We start from the raw sequence: 24,141 nt of genomic DNA, 5'->3' as shown, positions 1-24,141 counted from the left end.
TTCCTTACACTGGAAGTGCACTTCTAATTAGGAGTGAAAATTTCTGACATGGCACGAGAACACGATACGAAGTTAGCGGGTTAGAGTCGTTTATTTCTGATACAGAACACGAATATTATACAACACGATAACATGAAAAGTTAAACAGATCGGGTAAAGACTGAGAGAATTCTGACACAACCACGACACAACATGATATGAGAATTATGAAAGGACTTGAGAACACGAGACGACACGAAATTAACGGGTTAGAGTCGGTTTTTTCTGACACGAAACACGAATATGACACAACACGATAACACAAAAATTTAAATAGGTTGGGTTATGGTTGCGAGAATTCTGACACGAACACGAGATGACACGACATAAAACATAACACAATGCCCACCCCTACTTCTAATTTTGTTGGGCCAAGCTTAGCAACTAACTCAATGTCTTTGATGAGAGATTTTTCAGTCCCTTCCTCGTGGTGTCCGCTCGGCACTCCTGAGCCGTCCGATACACTTTTAAACGGTTCAGATTGAAACTTTCTCTCTCCTCTCACCCCTCCTCTTTCTCTGTCATTTTTATCTCTCCAAATTTAAACCATCCAAAATCGCATTGGACGGCTCGAATGTGCCAAGCGGGTACCACGTGATACCCAACGAGCAGTGAAAAATTTCTCTGTCTTTGATAAATAAAGTGTTTAACAAGTTGCGGAAAACGGCAAAGATGTTCTTATGGCGATGTTTGCATGATATTGTCCCAGTTAATATGGTCTTAACACAACGTCATTTGCCAATAGATCCGATTTGTTCTCTTTGTGGATTGGCAGAGGAAACACCTTCTCATATGTTACTTAACTGTGTTAGAGCCTCAAAAGTTTGGGTGTTGTCTCCTTTTCGACTACGACCTGAGCTAATGAGCAGTGCACAGCTAAGGGACATATGGCAAAGGGTAGGGCGTATGACCTCGGGTGAAACGAGACGGGAAGCTATGGGCCTGTTTGCAGTTATTGGTTGGCATATTTGGACATCCAGAAATCACTGGGTTTTTAAGAATGATTGGAAGCTGGAAACGAAGATTTTAGAAGAGGCGGTAGCGGAGTTTAATCTATTTTTGCAGGCTACGGAGAATGGAAATCAGAGGTCGCAAAGGGATGTCCCGACTAACAGGTGTCTTTGGAAACCGCCGGAACCTGGCTTCTTGAAAATTAATGTGGATGGGGCCTTCGCTGCTGGGACGCGTAAAGGAGGTGTGGGGGTGGTGGTTCGAGATCATGAAGGAAAGATGATGGGTGCTATGGCTGTGCCAATTCAAAACAGATCATCAGCGGAAATTGTGGAAGCCGAGGGATTTCGGATGGCTTTGGATTGCTCTATTTGCTTGCCTGACAGATCCTATGTGGTGGAGGGTGATGCACAAGCTGTGATCAATATGTTGCAAGGAAAGAGTCAAATTAAAGCTTGCCTAGAAGTTATTGTTAGGGATACTTTATCATTTATTTGTCGTTTTTCGTCATGTTCTTTTCAATTTGTTCCTCGTAATGGTAATAGGGTGGCTAATGCTATAGCTAAATATGCCCTATCTTTAGACTCCCCATTAACTTGGCAACGGAATTTTCCGAGCTGGGTTCATAGGGAAGCTACTTTTGATGTTTCATCTTTACATTAATAAAAATACCAGTATCGATTGAAAAAAAAAAAAAAAACTTGTTTTTACGATTTTTTTGATGAAGTCTTTTTTAATTGTTTTATTCTATTTTCTATAAATTCGGATCAAAATTTTTACATCGCACAAAAATAAAAAGGTCTAAAAATATAATTATTTTTATATAAATCTGTGCAGTGTCAGTGTGCACAAATTAGTTTTTTTTTTTTTTAACAGCAAAACAAAACAAAACTGCTCGTAGGAGTTGAATCCGCAGAGAGATAATCATCCGCCGCGGCAACCACCACCGCCTATCCAGTATCCACCATAAACCTATCATCATACATTCATACACGACCACCGATTTGGATCGATCCTAAAAATCCACTTTATCCAAGGGCTATAATAATCCGGTGACGATGTCGACGTCCGGGCAGCACCAGTTCCGGTACACTCAGACGCCGTCGAAGGTCCTCCACCTGCGCAACCTTCCGTGGGAGTGCATCGAAGAAGAGCTCGTCGAGCTGTGCAAGCCCTTCGGTAAGATCGTCAACACCAGGTGCAACGTCGGCGCCAATCACAACCAGGCCTTCGTCGAATTCGTGAGTTTATTTCGTTTCCATCATGCTATGGAGTATGAACTGATCCCTTTCATTTGATGTCGCTGAATTAGGGCTTTTGCACTATCTTGAGCGAAGGTTCGTTTCTAATAAGGGTGGAGAAATTGTAAACACCAAAGCTTAACTAATACTACTACATAGAATGTACAATGAGCTGTATTCCTTCCTATGATTCACGCCGGAGTGTGCTTGTTCGTGAATTACAACAAACACTTCATTTAGTGCTTAGTCACATAATCATTCAAGATGTCCAGCGGTCCCTAGGGCTGCAAACGAACCGAACTGCTTTTGGCTCGACTCGTTTAGTAAGCTTGAATTTAAGGCTCATTTACTTAACCAGCCAAACTCAACAATCAAAAGCTTGGCTCGCTTCACAAAAGCTCGGCTCGTTTTATAGGCACGGCTCGTTTAAGGAGGCTCGTTGAGTAAATAAGCCAGGCTTGGCTTGTTTACAAAGGACCCAAGCTCGAGCTTGAGTTTTTGGCTCGTTTAGTAAACGAGCTCAGCTCGAACATTACAAAGCTCGGCTCAGCTTGTTTGCACCCCTAGCGGTCCAGCTCTCAATCCTCAGTCTTGCAGATTTCAGTAGTTTGGAATGCATTTTAAAGGCTTTCACGCTCGCGCTCGCGAATTATGTTAATTAGATTTAGTGTTGGAAAGGGGCTCTACATAGAAAGGGTCATTAATTTCAATAAAGAAAAGGTGGTTCTTCAATAGTGGCCTTGGAATGTAAAGAATATTCACGAGATTACAACGGGTTTGTTGATGGTTTTGCTGACATGTGTTGAAGGTTTGAGCACATTTAGGATGTTCCGCCTACAGTGGCGGGCACAAGAAAATTATATCCCACAATTTGGTAGGTCTGAGTTTGTGTGGGTGCGTAACCATTGGTTTAGTTTTACACACGTGACCAAAAAATAGTGGGTATACGTAATTTTACACACGGGCTATTTCACTCAAGTATAAGCACTTGCCCAAGACTAATCAGGAAACCTGCCATTGGCTGTGGTAATGCTTATGGTAAATCCTTAAGGAAATGACGCAGATGGGAAGCGAGTTCTTTAATTCCCGAGTCCACGGGACTGGAATCCACCAGAAGGAGAAATAATTCTCAAGAGAAATATTATTGAAGATGGAAAAATAAGTCCCTTGGCCTTATGCCTTACAAGAATACTTAAACTACTAGGATCTTAACCAAAAAGGAAAGCAATCAAAAATCTAAATCTGCCTAAGATTATGGCAGAACATGTGACTAAAATAGAAAAGGAAAATTCCTATTACCAATCAATCACATAGATATCCAATCAATCACACATTTCTTGCGATTGAAATCACATCATTATGTCCTGCATCAGGAAAAGTGTAGGGAGTCAATTTAATATATTTATATGTTCCCTTCATTATTTGCTTATCTATCTTTTCCTTTTCCTTTTCATTTCTCTTCAAATTATTCCTTAAGCCAATCACAACCTAAGGTTGACCAATGCTCATGCTTTAACATACAAATTACCAAGTCGAATGAACTGTTATGTTTTTACGCACCTACAGATGTTATATGTATTGATAGAATGGTTTTGCTAGGCGGACGATAATCTACACATAATTCCAAACAAGTTTGGATACCAATGCATATCTCATGGATATTAAGACACTTTCACAAATAGCAACACACCTTTCTCGGATATCAATGCACCTTTTACCTATTATCCTACACCCTTTGGGTGGATGTTAGAATAATCCTTGATAGAATACTGCTATTTATACCATGTTGCAACTTGCAATTACCTTCTCCTATTTGCAATACTAGCACAAAAAGGAAAAGGGAACTTACCAAAAGGGGGAAAAAAAAAAAAAAAGGATAGAGAGAGGAGGTCATTCGAGACTCGATTGAGTCGACTATGAAATCTTCGTATCCTTGGCGCTGAATGCTATTCATTGCTAGGATCGCGACTGAAATTGGGGGATATTTAGCACAACCACGTATGATAAGATGCTTGACAGTAATGCAGTTAAGAAATCTATCTTGAGAGGGCTAGTGAAGCTAAATGTGATGCCACTGTTGGGAGTCTTGGCCTAATGCTATTCGTTGATTCTAGAAAGCATACTTTAGCCCATAAGCACGCAAAGATATATTTGACTTTTTGAGTGAGATGCTGGTGGGAAACTTAGTCCTGGACATGGTATGAGGTATAGTATTCTAATTGATATAACAGCTTCTCCGAAGCTGATTGCTTGTGAGCAGAAGTGCAAGTCCATAATGGCTACAGAGTTTCATTTTTATCCCAACCATATCTTTAGCGGGAACTCGGCTGTAACGGTAGCATAAAGTAATGGATTACATAATGTTGAAATCCAATTTCAAATCCAAATTTGTCATCATGTTGGACTTTGCATGTGGACTCTATAAGCTGCCAGTGTGGGACAGAACTCTCAGAAGAGTTTCTATATGTTTTCTGTGTTTTGTTTTTTCAGGAGCATATCCATATAATTTTCTCACTTTGTCATGTTTATGAGGATGATGCATTGCATTGATGGAAGCAATTTTTTTTCTTCTTCTGCAGGCCGACCTAAATCAGGCAATTAATATGGCTACATATTTTGCTTCATCTTCAGAGCCTGCGCAGGTTCGGGGTAAAACTGTGTATATTCAATATTCTAATAGACATGAAGTAGTGAACAACAAAGGTCCAGGAGATGTTCCTGGAAATGTCTTGCTGGCAACCATTGAGGGAGTAGAAGCTGGTGATGTCAGCATTGATGTTATTCACTTGGTAAGTGCCTGGAGGCCATGATTGTTGCCTTTGCTAGATAGATTGTTAGGAGATGTCACAGACCATTGTATTACTGTTATCGATGCCAGTTGCATGGACTTCTGGTCTGAGTTTGGGGTTTCCTTTTACATGTGAAATATTACCTTCTTATTTAATCTATGTTTTCCCTCGTAAAACAGATGTATGCATATTATAATCAGCCTTTCGAAAAAATTGCTTGGGAAGTCATTTCACTGGATATCCGCTTCTCTTTGCTACATTCAGAAACACATCTTCTTTTTACTGTTAATCTTCCATAACACATGGGGACAAATATCGTAGAGTGTTGTTTAATTTTGCAAAATAAATTCTTGATGTCATGCCTAAAATAGGTTCTACAATCAGTAAAGAGTTAGGACGAGTTAGGAGTTTTTTGAGTGTTCTGATGGATCGGATAGTCAGCAGTTTTTACTTTTCTTTATATTGAATGGAGGTGGCACCTCCTTGGTACCTTTCAGTTATATGAACCATTTTTCACGTTTAATATAGGTAAAATCAGTTAGCTTCTGTCGAATTGTTTGTTGTTTACTTTCAAAGTTTCTTCTTCTTTGTTTCCTTGTGTTAAACTCCAGGGTTACGCGTGGGTTTTCTTGTACCTTTAAAAATATACTAGAGTTTCACTTTAAGCTTCCCTGGGTCTATGAAATAGACCTAATTTAAGTTTGTGTTGATGTTGACTGAAGGTGGTTAAAGACCTAAACTGCACACAATAGCAGTTCTTATTAGATTCTTTTATTTGAGAGAGTCTGTTTTATTATCATGTACGTTGTAGTTTGTACACGTTACGGGAGTCTAACCTCGAAGTCTTCATGTTTATATATGGAGAGTCACTTTGCCCTTATCTTATCTGTGGTACTATTTTCTGATCTGTTCTGTTAATATCTGCCATGTTTTTGTTTTTTATTGCAGTCCATTTCGTTCTTCAAACTTCATCTTTTATGACAGACTTGCTTATCTCAGGTTTTCTCAGCTTTTGGTTTTGTGCACAAGGTTGCTACTTTTGAGAAGGCTGCTGGTTTTCAGGTGTGACATTTTGCATTCCGAATTTCTGCACTTGTACTTGTCATTGCGTGTTTTCCATAATTTGCTGCCTTGCTTTGCTTGTTTGTACTTGGTAGGCGTTGATCCAATTTAGTGATGTTGAGACCGCATCTGCAGCAAGGGAATCATTAGATGGAAGAAGCATACCGAGGCAAAGCCTTTCTCCCTTCTATCTTTGGAAGTAGCTTCTCTTATTTGCATCCATCTTAATTCACTTTCCCTTTTTGTATGATATCGCTTAGTTTGGGACCTTTGGGTTTAGTGGAGTTTTCAATTTGGCTGATATGTGGTGGGTATATAACAATTTTCAGGTACTTGCTTCCTGACCATGTTAGTTCATGCAACTTGCGCATCTCATATTCTGCGCATAGAGATTTGAGTATTAAGTTCCAATCTCATAGGAGCAGGTAATAAAAGATTCGTCCATCCATTTATTTTTTGGTTTCTCAATTACGTACTTTTGTATGTCCACGACTCCACGTGCTCTTTTATAATGATGCTTTAATGACTTCTATTGTGGTGTTTGTAGTCTTGCTAATTGATGTGTGTGGTTTTTGTCATCTAGGGGTTAGTGAAGCTCGGCAGCTAGAACACAGATGTGTTTTTCGTGGACTCGTAGTAATTTTCTTCATCTTATTTTAGCGGTTTAATGAATTCTTGAAATTTCACTGTGTTTGAATAAGTTTGAGTTTGTTAGTCTATTGCATGAAATGAATTCATTGAACATTCTTCTCCTGCCTTTCAGACAAGCATAGACCTTTTTGGCTACTGCAGGTGCTTTACAATCATGTTGGCCTCCATTTTCATTTTGACCTCAAGTTCCCATTGTACTCTATGCTCTTCTGTTCTTCGTAGGGTTGGTCATGTGCCTCGTAAACAAGTATATTATCTGCACCCTGTATTGAATAGGGTGAAATGTCATTCTTGGTTTTGAATCAGGTTTAGCATTTATGAGCCCTACAGTAACACGTGCGTTATTTGTTATTATGGAAAAAATCAAATTGGTCACAAGAAGTGAAGACGTAAATCTGTCTTACTTAATTGCTGTTGTTGTATTTAGCCTGTTTAGTTTCCCTTTTCCGAAGAGTAAATGTGAATACAAGCATTGCAGTAATGCAATCCTATCAAGTGACTTCTGATTGGTTAGATACCTGTATTCCGGTATGTAGCAGTATGGAGGCCTGTATGTATGTGCTATCGTCTCTCTTTTCGTGCCCACTGTATTTGAAATTCATTAGGTGGCTTTGAATGATTTTCTTTGGTTTTCTCTGTACCCTTTGAGATTGGCAATTTATTATTCCATGAATCAAACCATTGTAGCAATAAGATTTGTTGTAGGTTTTGTTTCAAAAAACTCTTCACTGTATTGCAACCTTGTTGGGTTTAAGCCTGGTCAAAGCAAAACGTGGTTGTCTCTAATTAAAGTTGAACCATTCCTCATGCCAAATCAAGATCAACATGGAAAACGGCAGATACTTCAAATTCTGTGAACAGAGTAAATGGAGTGGCATGTGCGGAGAAGAACGACCATAAATAACCAAACCATGCTATGCCTTATGTCCCCATCAGTTAGGTCGACCAAAGAACGAGCATAGCATGAATATGGCATATTTTCTCACCTTGTTTACTTTGAGATTCAGTAGTTTTTCTTGTACTCTTGCTACAATTTTAAAGTAGTTTAAGGCTTCAGTCACTTATTCAGCCCTTAGAAACACTTATGAATCTCAATTAGATCAAAACAAGGTCATATGTTTCAAGTTTAGGATAGCTTAGAGCATTTTTGTCTTGTTTTTTGTGCAACCACTTGGCTGTGCTTTGTTTATTTCTATTGGATATGTATTATTAATTAGGACAGTGTTTGTCGTGGGAGCATTCCTATGTGCGACCATACTCTCAGGAACACATTTTGGTCTTATTTCCTCTCTGTTGTGAATATTTGCAGTTTGAGATTTACTTATCCTACTTGGTTAATTTATCTAAATGGCATCCACTGCTGTCAAATTTGTTGGTTCTATGACTTCAGATTTTTTTAATAAATCCTCCCCGTGAAGTCAAGTTCCATCATTCATGCATGCGTACTCCCAGAGTCGACATATTGCACCCTGTTGGCATCCCCTCCGTGTATACACATTCATCAAAATTCTTCATCTTCCTGTTCCGGTACACAATAGCGTGTGCTGCTTTTAAAGTTCATGTTCTGAAACTTATGCGTCTTTGAAATTTGCTTTCAACTGTTATTATCTTTAAACTAGGTTGATTATGAACTACTATTGCGTGGGATTAGAAATAAAGGTCTACTGATACTTATAGCTTCTATCTTCATGTTACAGGGATTATACAAACCCGTACCTTCCTGTAAATCCTAGTGCTATTGAGGGATTTGTTCAGGTATAGTTTTTGCATTTTCAATGTTCAATGTCTTATTCAGTGTTTAAGCAAACACTAATGAATGGCAACGTGCAGCCTGCTGTAGGTCCTGATGGAAAGATAAAAGAACCTGAGAGTAATGTGCTTCTTGCATCAATTGAAAATATGCAATATGTGGTCACAGTGGATGTTCTTCACACGGTGATGAATTGTACTTATGATTACGTTGTGTGAAGTAGATTTTCTGGTTTACTTCATTATAATAATTATTTTTCTTTATTTAGGTGTTCTCTGCATTTGGTACCGTCCAAAAAATTGCAATATTTGAGAAGAATGGTGGAACACAAGCGCTAATTCAGTATCCTGGTAGGCCCTCCATTTCCCTTGAAACTAATGATTGAAAACAAGGAAAGAAAAGAGTTGTTTAATGAGTAGAATCCACTTATCTGGACATGTTAAAACTCAACTCAGAAATTTGTTCTTCTTTGGAAGTTGTACTTCCCTGGTTTAAACTAGTGATTGTTTAGTCATGCACAGGAGGCACTGAGATACATCGTAAGCTTCCTTTTGTAGATGGTTTTTTTCTCTTTGGAGTTTGGTCTTAATAACCTTTGTGCGATAGCATACTTTGACGAATATGGGTTCTAATATATGGTTGTATGTGTAATCATACATTAGAAGTATTAGTTCAACAATTCTCTGACCCTGTGGCTGCATTTGGTCTTCTAGTATAGAATTCATTGTCCTCGTCCGAAGTTTCTTTCACTACGATTGTCATAATGTGCACTATTGTTAGTGTCGTAATGTGCATGGCGTCAGGTAAAATTCCATAGGGTTAGCTGGTGATTGTTGTTAAGGTGCACCAACCTGCTATTCGCTCCTTTGTCCTTTCTTTTATTTGACTTTTTTGGTTTCCAGACATCACAACTGCAGCAGTTGCTAAAGATGCTATAGAGGGACACTGCATATATGATGGTGGCTATTGTAAGCTTCATCTATCGTACTCTCGTCATACTGATCTCAATGTGAAGGTATATATACATGTTTTTTAGTTAATCTTGATGAGGGCAAAATTTAAGAGGGGAAAATTGTGAAGACTTGTCTCCAGAGTAAAATGTTTGGATCAAAAGATATTTGGTCCTTGAATGTATGCTTCTTGACACTTTACACCCTTTTGATGTTAAGTTGCCCTGGAAGACTTTCCACATTTTGATTAGTAATTAATCTTGTTCTAGGCATTCAGTGATAAAAGTAGAGACTACACAATCCCCAACTCTACAGTCTGGCAGAATTCTCAGACCGCTTCAATGTTTCCTGGGAATGAATTTTCCGGTGGTGGTGCGGGCCCCACATGGTACCCTAACACGCAGGCAGGCAGACCACCTTTTGTTTCGGGCCCCAGCACATTTCCTGGCCAAACATATTCACAATCTTCTGTTCCAGCTTATGCTGCTGCTGCTGCTGATTTTTCAGTTATGCAACCAGGCCAAATTAGCGGAGCATCTCAGCCTCCACGTCAGCATAATATGGGACCTGGCGGTGCTTCGCATCCAGGTCAGCCTCCCTACAATGGTTAGTAAGCTGTATTGGTTTCTCTTCCTGAAAAATGGCGTGCCTTCTACTGTAATTTTTTTTGGCCCCTCAAATGTTTGTTTCAAGTGCGACGAAGGTCTTTCATGCCTGCATTTGATTTCGCCAACTTGTATTCTTGATGTTGATTTCTTAATGCGGCATTAGTATTTTTTTGATATTATTGTTCTCACCTGAAATAAGGAAACCGTATGGTTTGTCAGCGTTGGTAAAGAAATTCTCATGCTCTTTTGTTGAGTTGTTCTGACTTTTGTCAGCATTGGTGTTTGTTATGCGTTCGGACTTTCTTATGCTCGACTTTATGTCTATTACTTTCTGAACATTTGAAATTTAAACCCAGTTATAGTTTTCGGTGAAAATTGTAGATCCGGATTCTATACTGGTCTTGCTCTGCAAATTTTATCCTCTTTTTTTTCGAGAAACAAGCAATGCATTTGTATAGTAGAAACTTAAACAGTAGCAGAAGAGACGAGATCTCTTGTGTCCTACCGCTATTACATAAGCTTCTCGCACTACAGCTCGGTTAACCCTCCGAGAAGAAATTCTAACATCAAACAAACAACACAAGTCACGAATATCTATAATAACCGATTGGACATGCCACTCCATAGACTTCCCACTTCCAATTCCTGCCAAAAGCGCACTACAGTCTGTAGCAACTTTGATATGTCAAAAATTGTGTTCAAAACACCAAATGATTCATCGAAGCAAGCAAAATACCAGGCGTGAAAAGCAGATAAGGCCAGAATGTTTCTGCCTTGTTGCTGCACTAATTCATCCCCATCCTTCGTAATATCCCATCCAATTCCAGCGAGCAAATCCTGCATATCCTAAGCTCCGTCTGTGATCACAGACCCCCCATGACACCCATCAGGATTGTATGGCCGAAATGCAGTCAGGTTTGGTTAAAACGAAATGATCTTTTCCTTTTTTTCTCCGTTTTCTAGACGGTTAGAATCTGTACGTTGATCACTGTGAAAGATAACGTAAAGATAACGTCAGACCTTTGAAGTTTTCCATTCTCTCTCTTTTCTTCCCCATCTCCTTGTCCTTGCACGATTAATTGATCCAAATACAGGAAATATTATTCACTGTCCTTAGGCACCGTTATGTGGTGTTACAGGCTTCACCACTGCCATACAATTATGTGGGGCTCATGACAGAGTGTGTAGACCTCACATGATTGTGTAGTGAAAGAGGGGCTTGGGGTACTGCCATGCGGCGCCCGCCCATATGGCACTGAATAATCTCGTCCAAAGCCACAGGTGCCCTAGGACCGCCGTGTCATTTTGCCCAAAAAAACATATTGAGGACTCCCTAAGGAGTACAAGGTTCTGTTTTGTTCTTGGATTTTTTGCGAAGAAACACTTTGAGAATGATTCGTGTTTTGTATTATCTTGAACTCGAGCAAAATAAATTGTACATAATGGGTATGCAAATGGGGCTGGCTCTCTCTCGATTCCTAATGCATTTTTTGGTTATCAAAATTACTTAGGATCCAATAGTCATTGCTTTGATGCTTTTAATGGCCTTTCTAATGGCTCACACCCTTTCTTGATTAAAGAAAAAGGTTAGATAGATAAATACCCTGGGCCTAGTGTATGACCTAATTATTGGCGTAGTGTTTGAGCTAATTAACAATGAAAATTTTCTCATTGCTTTCAAATCCAAATCTTAGCATGAATGGAATACATTCTGTCCTAAAAAAGATCATTTCATGTAATGATCTCTCATGATCCTCATGTGACGCAAAATAAGATCGATTACGATTTCATTTAATGATATATGTCATTCATTTTGTTGATGTCAAGATGTAAATCATTCCTTTCAAAACTCAAGTTAGATAGGACATCGACAAAAAAAATATATACAGTATATGATAAGATCGTTGTAGTATTTAATTTTAGAGCATTGAACGGTCCGACTCTAACGGCTTAAGACCAATTTTGTTCATTCAAATCGATATTGGTGTCCGACTAATCTATTTTTTTGCATGAATGCCATGCTCATGGATACTTAAAAAATGAACGATTTGAAATGTCGAACAAGACCATGGTGTGTTTCTATTCCATTTCATTCGAAGGATCACATAAGAGCCCGTTGATTTATTTCAGTAATAATGTGATAACATTATTGCATGGAATTTTCTGTAAAATAAACAGATGTACAAGATATCCAGAAGGCATGAAAACTGTTATTTCCATGGTCCTTGTTTCAGCCTAGCTAAAATATTCAAACCTGGTTTAACCTGATTCATTCCATTTTCCCCTCCACATCACAAGACATGTCACAAAAGAAGAATTTTAGAACTTCTACTTTCAAAAGAAGTATCGCGCGATAGACAATGGAGTAAAGATACATCCAACCATCTTCTTCTCTCTAGTTAAAGTTCTCCAGAAATTCATCGGGCAAAATATGGACTGAATTAAGTTCAAGCTGGTAGAGAAGGTTGAAGTTGGAACATTTCAAATTCCAATACTTCCAAGGTCATCAGAAGCTCCAGAAATAAGTTAAATACCTAACAATTCAAAATTAAGCTAATTATCTTCCCCGATCTACCCAATCACGGCACTGTCAACTTGAGAAAGGCTTCATTTCAATTAGGTCTTACATAGATCTTAAAAAGAATGATGGGTTTACAGAAACTTCCATTAGAATGTCTTTTATGAACAAAAAGGGCCTTTACCGAAACATTTACAAGAATCAAAGTAAAGATTACTACATGTAGCACATCAACCTAATCAGTTAATGAATTGGCAATCCTTGTGCATTTGCCGAGACTGGAGGGGCAGTGGCGCTTAGGTATTGACTGAATTAAACCAATGTGTGTTTCTTTGTAAAAAAGAGGAGATCCCATTTTGTTTTCCACCAGCATTGCTACAGCAAAATAATCCTTTTATTTTTTGATAACCAAAATTAATAATCCTGTTATGTGTCAAATATAAAAGCATACATAGTGGGATGACTCAAATTTGTATGTTACAGTGAGTGTTAAGGGACATAAATCGAATTCATTGCGTTTTAGTGTTCGCTAGTTTAGTTTGTATATAAATGCTCAAAAAGACTAGTTAAAGTATGCACTAAAGGTATGTCAGTGAATGTAGGACTCGCCTAGCAGTGTTACGAGGTGACAAACAACAAGTATAAAAGCGTGTGGGGACCCTTCTCTCTAGTTTCCCCTCCATGCAGTCTCTCTCCCTTCCGCCCTCACTGAACCTTTAATGAACAAACTAGCATCTGACGGCCTTGGTGGCTGAGTTAGCAGTTCCATTGGAGAACATTTGTATGCCTCAAATGCCAAACTCACCTGTGAAAGTTAACAACCAAAGGAAACTTATGGTTATTACATCCCAATGCCCTAAAGGAGTTTGATTTTGTGCACCCAATTTAAAACTCGATAAACATTACTCACCTCTTTGATTGGTCATCTCACAAAAGTTTACTGCTTTAAGTGGACTCCAATACTTCGGTAGAACCAATCATAGAAGAGATAATATTCACCCACTTAAAAGTGAGCAGAGTCCACTCTTTCAACCGTTGATTTGAAGTGATTTTCCAGCTTGACAGGTTTAAACCACGCCATTTCAACCCACCAAGGAAAAAAGAAACCGACTAATAAACTGACTTATACTTCAACACAACCGGGTGTACATGAGACCTCAAGTACCCTAACTTATAAACTGACTTATACTTCTCTCCAAGCTATATCTAACGTGACCACTTTCCTCTGTTGTCATTGGGTTCGCAGCCTGAGCAAACAAGTGGAAGACAACAATTAATAAGGGATTCCATTTCTGTTTCATTTTTTGCTTGAGATATCCAGAATCCAAACAAAGGTGTACCATTTATAAGGTCCCAAACGCTAGTTGAGACTTGTTTGCCTGTCAGCCGTGCTGATGTTTTGCCTAGAGTCCCACTCGCACCCCTCTTTACACCCCTCCATGTATTTGCCTCAAAAGGCCTCTTCATTTTCCTCACAACTCCTTTCAAGACTTGTCATCTTATTTCATAGCTCTCTTTCAATTGTGAGTTTCACTACTACATCAAGAAAATATGCTTAGAAAGCTCTTCATTTTGTGCAGGACAATGCGGGACAAAATGGCTTCTACTGGGAACGCATTACTAGGTTTCTTCTCAATGCTCTTGTCAGTTGATGGGTATTATCGGGATAGGACTAAAGCCCATGCCACCTTCTCGGGATGTGGTACACTTTCTAGGACTGTCAACGGGTATGTTATACACTTCTCACTCGAGTATAGTTAGTTAGATAAATGGATACATGAATGTAGTAATTTGGCATTTCCTCTCATTTTTACTTATTTCTATTTTTTTTTTTTTGTAGATGGGGCTTGTGGGTAGAGAAACCGGAACGGGCAGTCGCAGCTGATAGTCCATGTTGCATTCAGACGTTAATTACATTTTTATGTAATAATGAAAATTCTGTTATTCCCGGAGAACTATTGTGCTATGTGCAAGTGGGGTATTCATGCAGTGGTTCTTGAGCCTCAACATAGCACATTGATATGCTCCTGATCAGTAAGAGCAGAATTTACGAATAGGCTGGCTGAGCTTGTGGTTGGGAGACAAAGATGGCTTAATTCATCACTTTTTGCTTGCCCTCATTGGTCTGGAGCACCACGTCCACGGAGAATATTAATTCTCTGAACACTGCCATGGTATGTGCACATGGTGCTCCAGACCAATCAAGGTACGTGAAAATGGATGAATTGTGTCAATCTTCACAAGTGATTCAGATATGCTCCACCTATCCTGCATACTCTTATTGGTTAGGTTTTGTCACAAAGCACCAAGGCATGATGAGTTGTATTTCCCTACACTCTATAGTCTAACATAAGGAACGTTTTTTATTCAACTAGTTTTTGTTTTGGTCTCGTAAGAAACAGTCCAGCCTTTTCAATGGATCAAATGGAAGAGCAACACGAGCTTAACAGGCAACGCATATCTTTCAATATTAATACAAGTGATTGCCGGAGTGTGTTTCTTACTATGTTGCCCCTCCTAGCTGGACATCTGGGCAGACTTTGTTCGGAGGACTCAAATATTCTTCTGGTTCATTAGCAGTGGCAGATTAGCTATAGTATGGTAAGTAGATATACTATAATGGGGAGTAGAACAATGAAGGTGACAATATTCCTGTGGTCCTTTTGCAGTTTGCACTATTCTTGATTTAATAATCTATTATGTTTAACCCAATAGACACAGATCCAGATTCACCGACAAGAACCGGAAATAAATGTTCTGGAGGTCAGTAAAGTTAAATGAGAATGATAGGTCCATACCAGAACCATAGAAGCTTGGTAGGGATCCCAATCCGAAATAATACAAGTTTCCTCTGCTGCATGAATTTTTACTGTGAGAGAATTCTCAAGCGAGAATGCTCAAAGGCCAAAGCTTCCTCAAGTTCCTGCTTCTCCAAAAGCCTAGTGGAGTGGACAAATCCTGCATCATCAACAATGGCATCTACATCCAAGTCTACAGGTTTCACTGCGAAATGATTTCCAACTGCTTTTACAGTCTCAGCAATAAAGACTGATCTCGTCATATAGTCCTTCATTCGACATATAAATTCCATGTGGCCTCTTGCCTGCAGATATTAAATTCAAAAGTGAAACTTTCTGGTAAATCTGAACTTTAAAAGTTGATGAACCTTCACAGCATATATTTTCAGACAGAAAGTTCCAAAACACGTTAAAATAGAGTCATTGAACTTCCATTTTCTTCTCAATGTCATGATATCTCATCCTAAGGAACTATCAGTCTAAGTTAAGGAAAGATTAAATGTACGAGCTTCCAAATGTTTCAAAGGTATAAACTACATCAAGAGCCGCTATAGTTGGACTGGACTCAAATTCCATCAAAACAAATGCAATTAGATTCATCCTAGACACTAAAACACAGCAGTTTCACAAGTGTTAATATGATCCTCCATTCAAATATGGGGTAGCTTTGGTAAAGGAGAACACAAGTGTTAAGCATGCATAACTTATATAAAAACAGATTTATTTCACACGTGCAAAACTTCAATATATATATATATATATATATATATATATATATATATTGTGTCAAGACTAAAGAGCCCTTTAAACATAATACTCACAATTGAAGTATGAAAACATGAGACTACTGAAACAAAGAATTTACTTACATACCAATCGGTACTCAGGAATTTTTTTGGGCAGCTTCAAGTACGCCATATTCCTGGATTCAAAATCCCATAAAAACGATGTGTGGTGTATCCACCGTTTTCGGGTTATGGATTGAGCATTCCCACCAAATTTGCGATTACCAAAGACATAATCTAGAGGCAAATGGGAAAAACAATTCCAATTAGTTTTCTACTTTTCTTCATACAAATGCAATGTAGAATGGATTGCACAATAATTTAGCAGCTGATGTAAACGATACAGACATGTAAAACAATTAACAATACGAATTGGAAACGATGGCAAAATTTATTTCCAGCAATAGAAACAACAAGATGAAAGATCAACCTCTCCACTATGTGCTTGTGTTCTACATGTCCTCACAGAGTTTATCTGTTCTAGCAAGAGGGGGGTCTGACACAATAATTATGAACAGGTGAAAGGCTCCTACATTATTTACCAAAAAAAAAGGCTCCTACATTGATGAAAAGCTTCTAACCTCTAAACTAAAACAACAGCAAATCCAATCTTTGATGCAATACAAAGTCAGTGTACCATTCTCACGGAGTTGGAAGTCGCCAATTCCTTGGAACACTTCATTGTACAACAAGCTGCTCCATTGCATGATGGAGCGTGGATACGGTTGCACACCAGGAACGTCATCCTTGTTGCATATAAGAGTGACAAATATTGTTCCTGGATCAACAACAACAGTGCCTCCTCCAGTAAACCTTCTGATGACGGGAATCTCATCTCGTAGCACATGCTTACTTTCAAGAAGTTCAGAAGGTTTCCTACACAGAGTAACCACAAATCACATTACTACTTCCACAAACATAGTTAATAAGTCAAACTACGAAACTAAAATTACCACATACACGAAACAACCCTAGCTTTAGTGGCATTAATTCATGCTTTATACACCAATTACAAACTCCACTAATGCAGAAAAGTTGAGCGATATCATAAATCATCAATCTCGATAACAAACAAAATTCCACCGCCAGAACATTTTTCCGATGACATGACCGTTTGAAGGAAAGTAGCAAGATTTAGTAACTTGATTCTCCCATAAAAGGCCATAACAGAACTAAGAATCACTCAAATTAACAGGATAACCGTAATAATTTCAATGTCAAGAGAAACTGAATACTCCACCAAGGCATAGATGTCAGAAAACTTGTATTTGATTTATGCCATTCTGAAAAGTTTATTTACAGCCTTGTGTTTGATTATTTTGATTTTCAAAAAGAAAACATTGCAACTTTCTCAAACCTTAGGGTGAACCCATTAGATTGGCTACTGCAAGAAGAAACCAAAATCATATTCTTCTACTCGGTCAGCATGTCTATCTAACATGCAAAAGAGTTCCACTAGAATAAAACAACAGAGAGCAATCAAACCCTAGAACACACTACTTAAAACTGCTATAAATTATTATTATTTAAAAAAAAAAACTCATTTACCCTGAGAGGCCCATGACTATATTGGGAGCATTTGTTCCATCATTTATGATACACCAATTATCAGAAGAGGTCCGAAGAAGCTGCTCCTCCAAGTGTAGTTGTTTCAAAATGGGTACTCCTTTAAACCTAACAAGATTCATCAATGGATGCCCCACTTTCCTAGCTTGAGGTACACTCATTGATCCACTAGAATATTGACAAAACCCCAGAGCTCCTTTGGATTTAAAGTTGATCAGGACCTTCCATTCCAGGAACGAAAGAGTGTCGCATGTTCGTCATGGTTGCTGGCCCAATAGAGAATTCAAGAATCAATTCGAGTTGCACTACAATACCTCAACTGAAAAATAAAACAAATGTAGAGAGAGAGAGAGAGAGAGAGAGAGAGAGACCTGATGAACCCTAGCAGCTGTTAGTCCGTTTGGTTGAATTGGGGCGAATTTTTAAGTTCATTTCGACTAAAGAAATTGAGAAAGTACCAATGGGCGAAATATGAACTGACTAGGGATTGTGCCCATGCCTGAAGGCACTTACCGCTCAAATCTAACAAAAACCTTTACTATCACTACAGTTTACTCACAATGCTCCCATGTCTTGGACACCCATGTCAAGAAAACACGGAAAAGAACTCAAATAGGTAGCAATTTTTCCTTCCAACGAAAATGCCAGTGCTTGAAGGCATGATGCAACACATTCGTAACAAATAAGCCTATGCCCGAAGGTACTTATTTTGTTTTTTTGCTCATCGTGAAGGCACTTATTCAAAAGCATTAACCTAATACAAAAGTTTAATGGACTATCCATATAAAAATTGCCTACTCCCAAAATCACAAAGCATGAACTAAGTCAATCAAAAGAGTTTCCAATATCACCTACGAGTATTAAATTCAATACATAGTGGGGGCCTTCCCATCAAAATCTGAAGCCACCATAGTTGATGCATCACTTAATAGCTACCAACAAAAAAGATAGAATGGTAGCCAACAATACAGGAAAAAAAGAGAGGACAGAATGGAAGTCATTCGGGAAATAAGGATAGAATGGAAGTCATTCGGGAAATAAGGATAGAATGGAAGTCATAAAACGATTAGAAAGAGGATAGCCAATAGTTTATGACCTCCACCACCACATTCCATCTCTGGATACCTGAATATCAAATCTAAACGTTGGTGTAACAGGATTGAATTGGATCATTTGATTTTTGTATTAAAAAAAATATGGTCAAAAATACAACAAAACACTACCAAGAATGCTCCGAGGGCTCCCTCGAAAAGCACAATCATCACCTCCTGTTAGCATAGAAACTAAAAACAATTTATCAAAAATAGAGTGGAACTATAGCCAAAGAGCTATGGAAACAATGTTGAAGATTTTACGAAATGAATGTAAACTCGCATTTCTCGAAGACTTTACACCAACACAAAGCTCTTAAAATTTATATTTCACATTGTCGTGTCCCTGGCTTGTCCCACCATTGTCTAGTGTCTTTGGAGTGTTCGATACGGATACATCAATCTTTAGGAGTGTTGGTGCTTCATAGAGTTTCACCTAACCAAATTAGGTATGTATACTAGCAAATTTCGTAACATCCCACAACCTATTCCACCAAGTTTTACCCCACAGATAACAAAACTTGGTTTTAAGCAATGTGGTTGTTATACGGATTTCCGTTTACAATGGAGCATTAATTCTCTAGAGTTAAAGCTTGTGTTCTAGGATTTTCAACACCCCCATTATGGTGTCATATCCGAAATAGGAGAGAAAATCAGTTCCTTCCGAAGGTAAACAAAATAGGAGCTCAAGTTGGACACCCCATCCCAGGAGGCTTAATGAAGTAACTAAAATTCAACTACAACATCAAAGAATCAAACAATTAAACAAAAGACCACGAAAATATTCAAACTTCTAGTGACTGTGCCCATGCCTGAAGGCACTTACCACCGAAATCCGACAAAAACCTTTTATTAATAATACAGTTTACCACCAATGCTCCCATCATCAAATAATCCGACTAATGCAAGAACACCTGGGTCTAAAAAATTGTTATTTCGACCACAAACATGGCCAACCGCTAATTAGGCCACAAACATGGCCGACTGCTATTAGAGAACATGGAAAGAACTCAAATAGGTAGCAATCTTCCAATCTAAGAAAACTCAAGCACCAAATTTCTTTTAACAAACATGAAATATTCACTTTTGGTTTGAAGAACGACGAAGGAGTTTTTCCCCCCTTTTTTTGTTGTTCCATTATACTTTAAACCTAAAAGAGTAAGATGATAATAACCAACATTTTAAAATTTAAGCACACCCGCCATCAACTATATCAATAAAAATCTAAGCACACCAACCAGTGCTCCGCAATTAACAACAATACAACATAAGAGCAAATTTAAGCACACCCGTCAATGCTCTGCATTTAACAACAATACAACATAAGAGCAAATTTAAACACACCCGTCAGTGCTCTGCATTCAACAATACAACATAAGAGCAAATTTGAGCACACCCGCTAGTGCTCTGCATTTAACAACAATACAACATAAGACCAAATTTAAGCACACCCGCCAGTGTTCTGCATTTAACAACAAAAGTACATCTAAGCACACCAACTAGTGCTTTGCATAATAAGGAAATACTAACGGATCTGAAGCGTCGCGATTCGACGTACTTGAGCGGTATTTCAGCACAAAAGTAAAAATAAATAGAAAAGTATTAAGCATCAATCAAGTCACTACTTCCAATTTAATTAAATCACAAAAAAAAAAAACATAAAATAAAATGTTGAATTTCTATTAGAAGGACCACAGTGTTAGAACGGTTTTGGGACCAAAGTGCTCTGCTATTTAGGCCACAAACATGGCCAACCGCTATTTACGCCACAAACATGGCCAACTGCTATTTAGAGAACGTGGAAAGAACTCAAACAGGTAGCAATCTTCCAATTTAAGAAGCTTGAAATTGTTTCGCCTATATTGGGGTCAATATCCATCTTCATTAGATTTACCACCTAACACTGTTCTAAATTTACACATTCCACGAAGTTTTTATCTCCAAACTTACACTGTTCAAAGTCGGGCGTTGTTATTTCTGCCCCCTTTTACGCCACCCCTGAATACTCCTATCTATGGTTGGGCAAAAGTGTTAACATGGTAAATTTTGAGCCTTGATATCTAAGGCCATATATACTTGAAGATCCCCCAAAAAGGTAAGAGACTTTACTAAAAAAGGTGAGCGAGTTTACAAAAGTAAATGACAACAACAAATGAAATTACCTTACCAGCTTGTAGAGGCATCCAGTTACACCATCAATGGCTCTCCAAATACACCATCTTTCACACACTAAAAAATCAAGGCACCACACAATCAGTTGAAAAGACTTTTAAATGTTTTGGATCAAAAGAAAAATATTTCATATCAAGAAGTTAAGAGATGAGCTACAGTTTTCTCTATTTGTTTATTACCTTAGTATATTCGTGACTTAATTAGAATGTGAAGAGAAAGCTAAGGTCCTTCAACCTCCATCCTCTATGTAAACTTGTTACTGAGAGCATGAAATGCAACCTTCAATCAAACAATGCCTGAATCAAATGCCAATAATTAAGGAGTTAGACGGACCGATAGAAACCAGACATTTTAGAGCCTTTCTTATCCCATTTTAACTCCCTCAAAAAGAAAGGATGTCCAAACCAGTACATATTGCAAAAAATGGCAATAGTAGATGTTGCTCTCACGTAAAAGGGCAACAATGGTTCGAAAAATCACTAAATGAAAATGGCAGCTTTAACAATTTTGCATTCTGTTCATATTGACGAAGTGAGACAACTCCAGATCATATCACCAGCATCGTATATGCTGATGGGGACTCTGCACAGACTGGTGGTACAAACATAAGTGATGGAGGGTGACTATGTACAACGGCGGTGCTAAATCTCTTGGCATACGTGGTCAGCTCTTACTAAAAAAGGAAGTTCAGATTCTTTTACGTGCCATAAAAAAAATAAGACAAATATCCGCCAATCTACAGTAGGCGGAGTTATGTCTTTCTTGTCACTCATTTTGCCACTCTACAGTTGGTTGTCGTGATGCTACTGTACACTCATTTAGGAAGATGGTAAAAAACTGCAAAAACTATAGCGTGACTCAGGCAACTTGAACTCTAAGTCCCCTACTCTGACTAATTTGTCAACACCATATAAATACCCAAAACCTTGCTTTCCAATCAAAAACCTAACTTGAATACAATTTTTTTTAAAGTTAAACTAAATGGAAAAACAGTAAAGAATGGAGTAGCCAAAAAATTTCCACTATGGGCACCAAAATCATTCAAAGCCGAAATAAAATTTACCACCAATCTGAGTTATGGGTTGAAGCGGTTGCAGCACAGAGACAGTTGAAGCGGTTGCAGCATGGAGACATCAATGTAGCAGGGCTGCGGGAGATGGGGGAAATCTGAAACGGAGAACAAATAGAATCCCAATAACAAAATCCATAAATTGCGTACATTAATTCAAATATTTAACGAACCCAAAAGAAGTTAATGTTCGAAATAAGCTGAGTATTATACAGTTACCTTTCCAAGCCCTCCGGATAGCCCATTATCGAACCCTAGATCAAACCCACATAAAAGAAGAACCCCGATTTACGAACCTGATCAAATTAAGAGGAAAAAATGGAATGTAAGTGAAGTAAAAACTAATGGCAACAACACTGGAATGTTTTCCCCTCACGCACGAAGGGTAAAGCTAAACAACGACGGCGGGTCCAAGGGGAACCCAGGAAACGCGCGTAGGAATGGGCGGCATCATTCAAGATGGTCATAAAAGTGGATCTGTCCATTCGTATTCGCAATCGAAGACACGATAAACTTAGCGGGAAGAGAACTTACAATCAAAATAGAGATCGCTAGGGGGCTGGAGAGAGAGAGAGAGAGAGAGAGAGAGAGTGTGTGTGCTTGTGTGTGTTCTGCTTTGGACGTTTAGAAGAGCTGAATTGCCATTAAAAAGTTAGTTTCTGAGAGGGATAAATTTAGGCCATTGGATGATGTAGAGTGGAAGGCTGAGATTGAAACAACGACAACAATTTTATATTGCAAAGAATCCGTTCCTTCTTAACGTCACTCCGCTGCAAGTGTATTTTTGCGTGTTAACAAAAAAATGGAGTGAATATCATAAATCGGGCGGTTCCAGAGACTCTTAAAAAAACCTCTAAAAAAATTCTTCAAATCTTAATCTCATAGTTCCGAATCAAATTTTGATGATCCGAGGCGTTCAATGTATTAAAACATGATTTTAAAGGTGCTCGCTAGAAATTAGCAAAAAAAATAATAACCTGGAATGGTTTGATTTGAGCAATTTTATATTAAACCGTTCAATAATGTTTAATAAAAAATTGTTCGAATGAAGCCTTTCCTGATTATTTTTTTTGTTGATTTCTCATAGTTATCCTAAAATCACATTCTGATTACATTGAGTGGCTCGAATCATCGAAATTCAATCAGGAACTGAGGGTTTAGACGTTTTTTTAGAGGTCCCTGAAACCACCTGATCATAAATAGTGTATATTTTTTCCTTTCTAAAATGCTAAAAGGTTGATTAAAATGTAAAAATATAAAGGAAGCTGAGCTTTTTTCTATAACCCCAACCAAAAAAACAAGTACAAAGTTTTTTAATAATAATAAAAGATATAAAGTGAATATCACAATTTACGAAATTTGTTGCACCACGGTAAAACAACAAGCAATACCACAAAAATATTTATGGCAAGAATGAGTGGATATCGATTGTGTTCTGCAAAAAATTAAGAATGAGTGGAGTAATTCATTGAATTATCAATAAATGGAAATTGACTTCTACACTCCCATTTTTACCACACACATTCCTTTTTTTGTCTTTATTTGATGTGAATTTACTCTATTGCCCCTTAATGTGTAAAAAAGTGAACTTATGAAAGGGTAAAAAGGTAAATTCACATGAATAAGGACAAAAAAAGGAGTGTAGGTGTAGAAATGGGGAGTGTAGAAGTCAATCTCCTAAATGTTGATAAGTTTTTTTTTTTTTTTTTTTTTTTTCAGAAACCGCAGTCAAGAATTGAACACTCTTCTTGATAGTGATGAAAGGAGAGAGGGAGACCAGGAAAAAATAGAAGCCTTTTTGCATTGACCAAAGCCCAGGCCTAAAAGGCTAAAAGGCCCACTTTTTCGCCAGCCCAAAATAAAATTAACACCTCGTTGAATATATGTTAAAAGATGTTTTTGATACTTCATTTTTAGTTTATGTCTTTTTATTTTTTGTTTTACAATTTTACATGATCAAAACACAAAATTAAGTGTCAGTGATTAAAATTAGAGTGATAAAATCAATTTACTATCTTAAACGGTTTAAATTTAAATAAATTGGAATTGACTTAGTGACCAAAGTTGAAATTTAGAGTTTACTTTCTACTAAAATTTGGCT

The 24,141-nt window shown here is 38.0% G+C and overlaps 2 protein-coding genes across 13 annotated transcripts; one reads left to right on the top strand and one right to left on the bottom strand.

Moving 5' to 3' along the window:
* The first annotated feature begins 1,849 nt into the window (after window positions 1-1,849).
* On the top strand, window positions 1,850-10,307 carry LOC131335098 (polypyrimidine tract-binding protein homolog 1). Of its 2 annotated transcripts, none has more exons than XM_058370292.1 (10): window positions 1,850-2,231; window positions 4,811-5,020; window positions 6,020-6,082; window positions 6,178-6,251; window positions 6,412-6,507; window positions 8,431-8,488; window positions 8,564-8,668; window positions 8,752-8,833; window positions 9,386-9,498; window positions 9,703-10,307. In XM_058370292.1, exons 1-10 carry the CDS (start codon window positions 2,049-2,051, stop codon window positions 10,042-10,044), a joined length of 1,326 nt encoding a protein of 441 aa, XP_058226275.1. In that variant the 5' UTR covers window positions 1,850-2,048; the 3' UTR covers window positions 10,045-10,307. The 2 variants fall into 2 exon arrangements, with proteins under 2 accessions (XP_058226275.1, XP_058226276.1); XM_058370293.1 differs by having other exon boundaries at window positions 1,857-2,231; window positions 9,386-9,451.
* Window positions 9,833-22,660, bottom strand: LOC131335099 (uncharacterized). Of its 11 annotated transcripts, none has more exons than XR_009202434.1 (10): window positions 22,575-22,621; window positions 22,260-22,336; window positions 22,035-22,138; window positions 21,151-21,267; window positions 20,962-21,028; window positions 17,691-17,974; window positions 16,780-17,018; window positions 16,231-16,379; window positions 15,358-15,662; window positions 9,833-11,029 (listed from the first exon to the last, which is right to left on the bottom strand). XR_009202434.1 is itself a non-coding variant. In XM_058370299.1 (9 exons), the coding sequence occupies exons 6-9, from the start codon at window positions 17,867-17,869 to the stop codon at window positions 15,595-15,597; spliced, it is 639 nt and encodes a 212-aa protein (XP_058226282.1). In that variant the 5' UTR covers window positions 17,870-17,974; window positions 20,967-21,028; window positions 21,151-21,267; window positions 22,035-22,138; window positions 22,260-22,336; window positions 22,575-22,658; the 3' UTR covers window positions 15,184-15,594. The 11 variants fall into 11 exon arrangements, 5 of the variants coding, with proteins under 5 accessions (XP_058226282.1, XP_058226278.1, XP_058226281.1 ...); XR_009202435.1 differs by lacking the exon at window positions 9,833-11,029 and adding an exon at window positions 12,936-13,364 and having other exon boundaries at window positions 16,227-16,379; XR_009202431.1 differs by lacking the exon at window positions 9,833-11,029 and adding an exon at window positions 12,936-13,364.
* Window positions 22,661-24,141: the final 1,481 nt, after the last annotated feature.

This window comes from Rhododendron vialii, chromosome 8a (assembly GCF_030253575.1).
Source record: "Rhododendron vialii isolate Sample 1 chromosome 8a, ASM3025357v1".
Lineage (NCBI taxonomy): Eukaryota > Viridiplantae > Streptophyta > Magnoliopsida > Ericales > Ericaceae > Rhododendron > Rhododendron vialii.
This window is presented reverse-complemented; position numbering and strand designations above follow the sequence as displayed.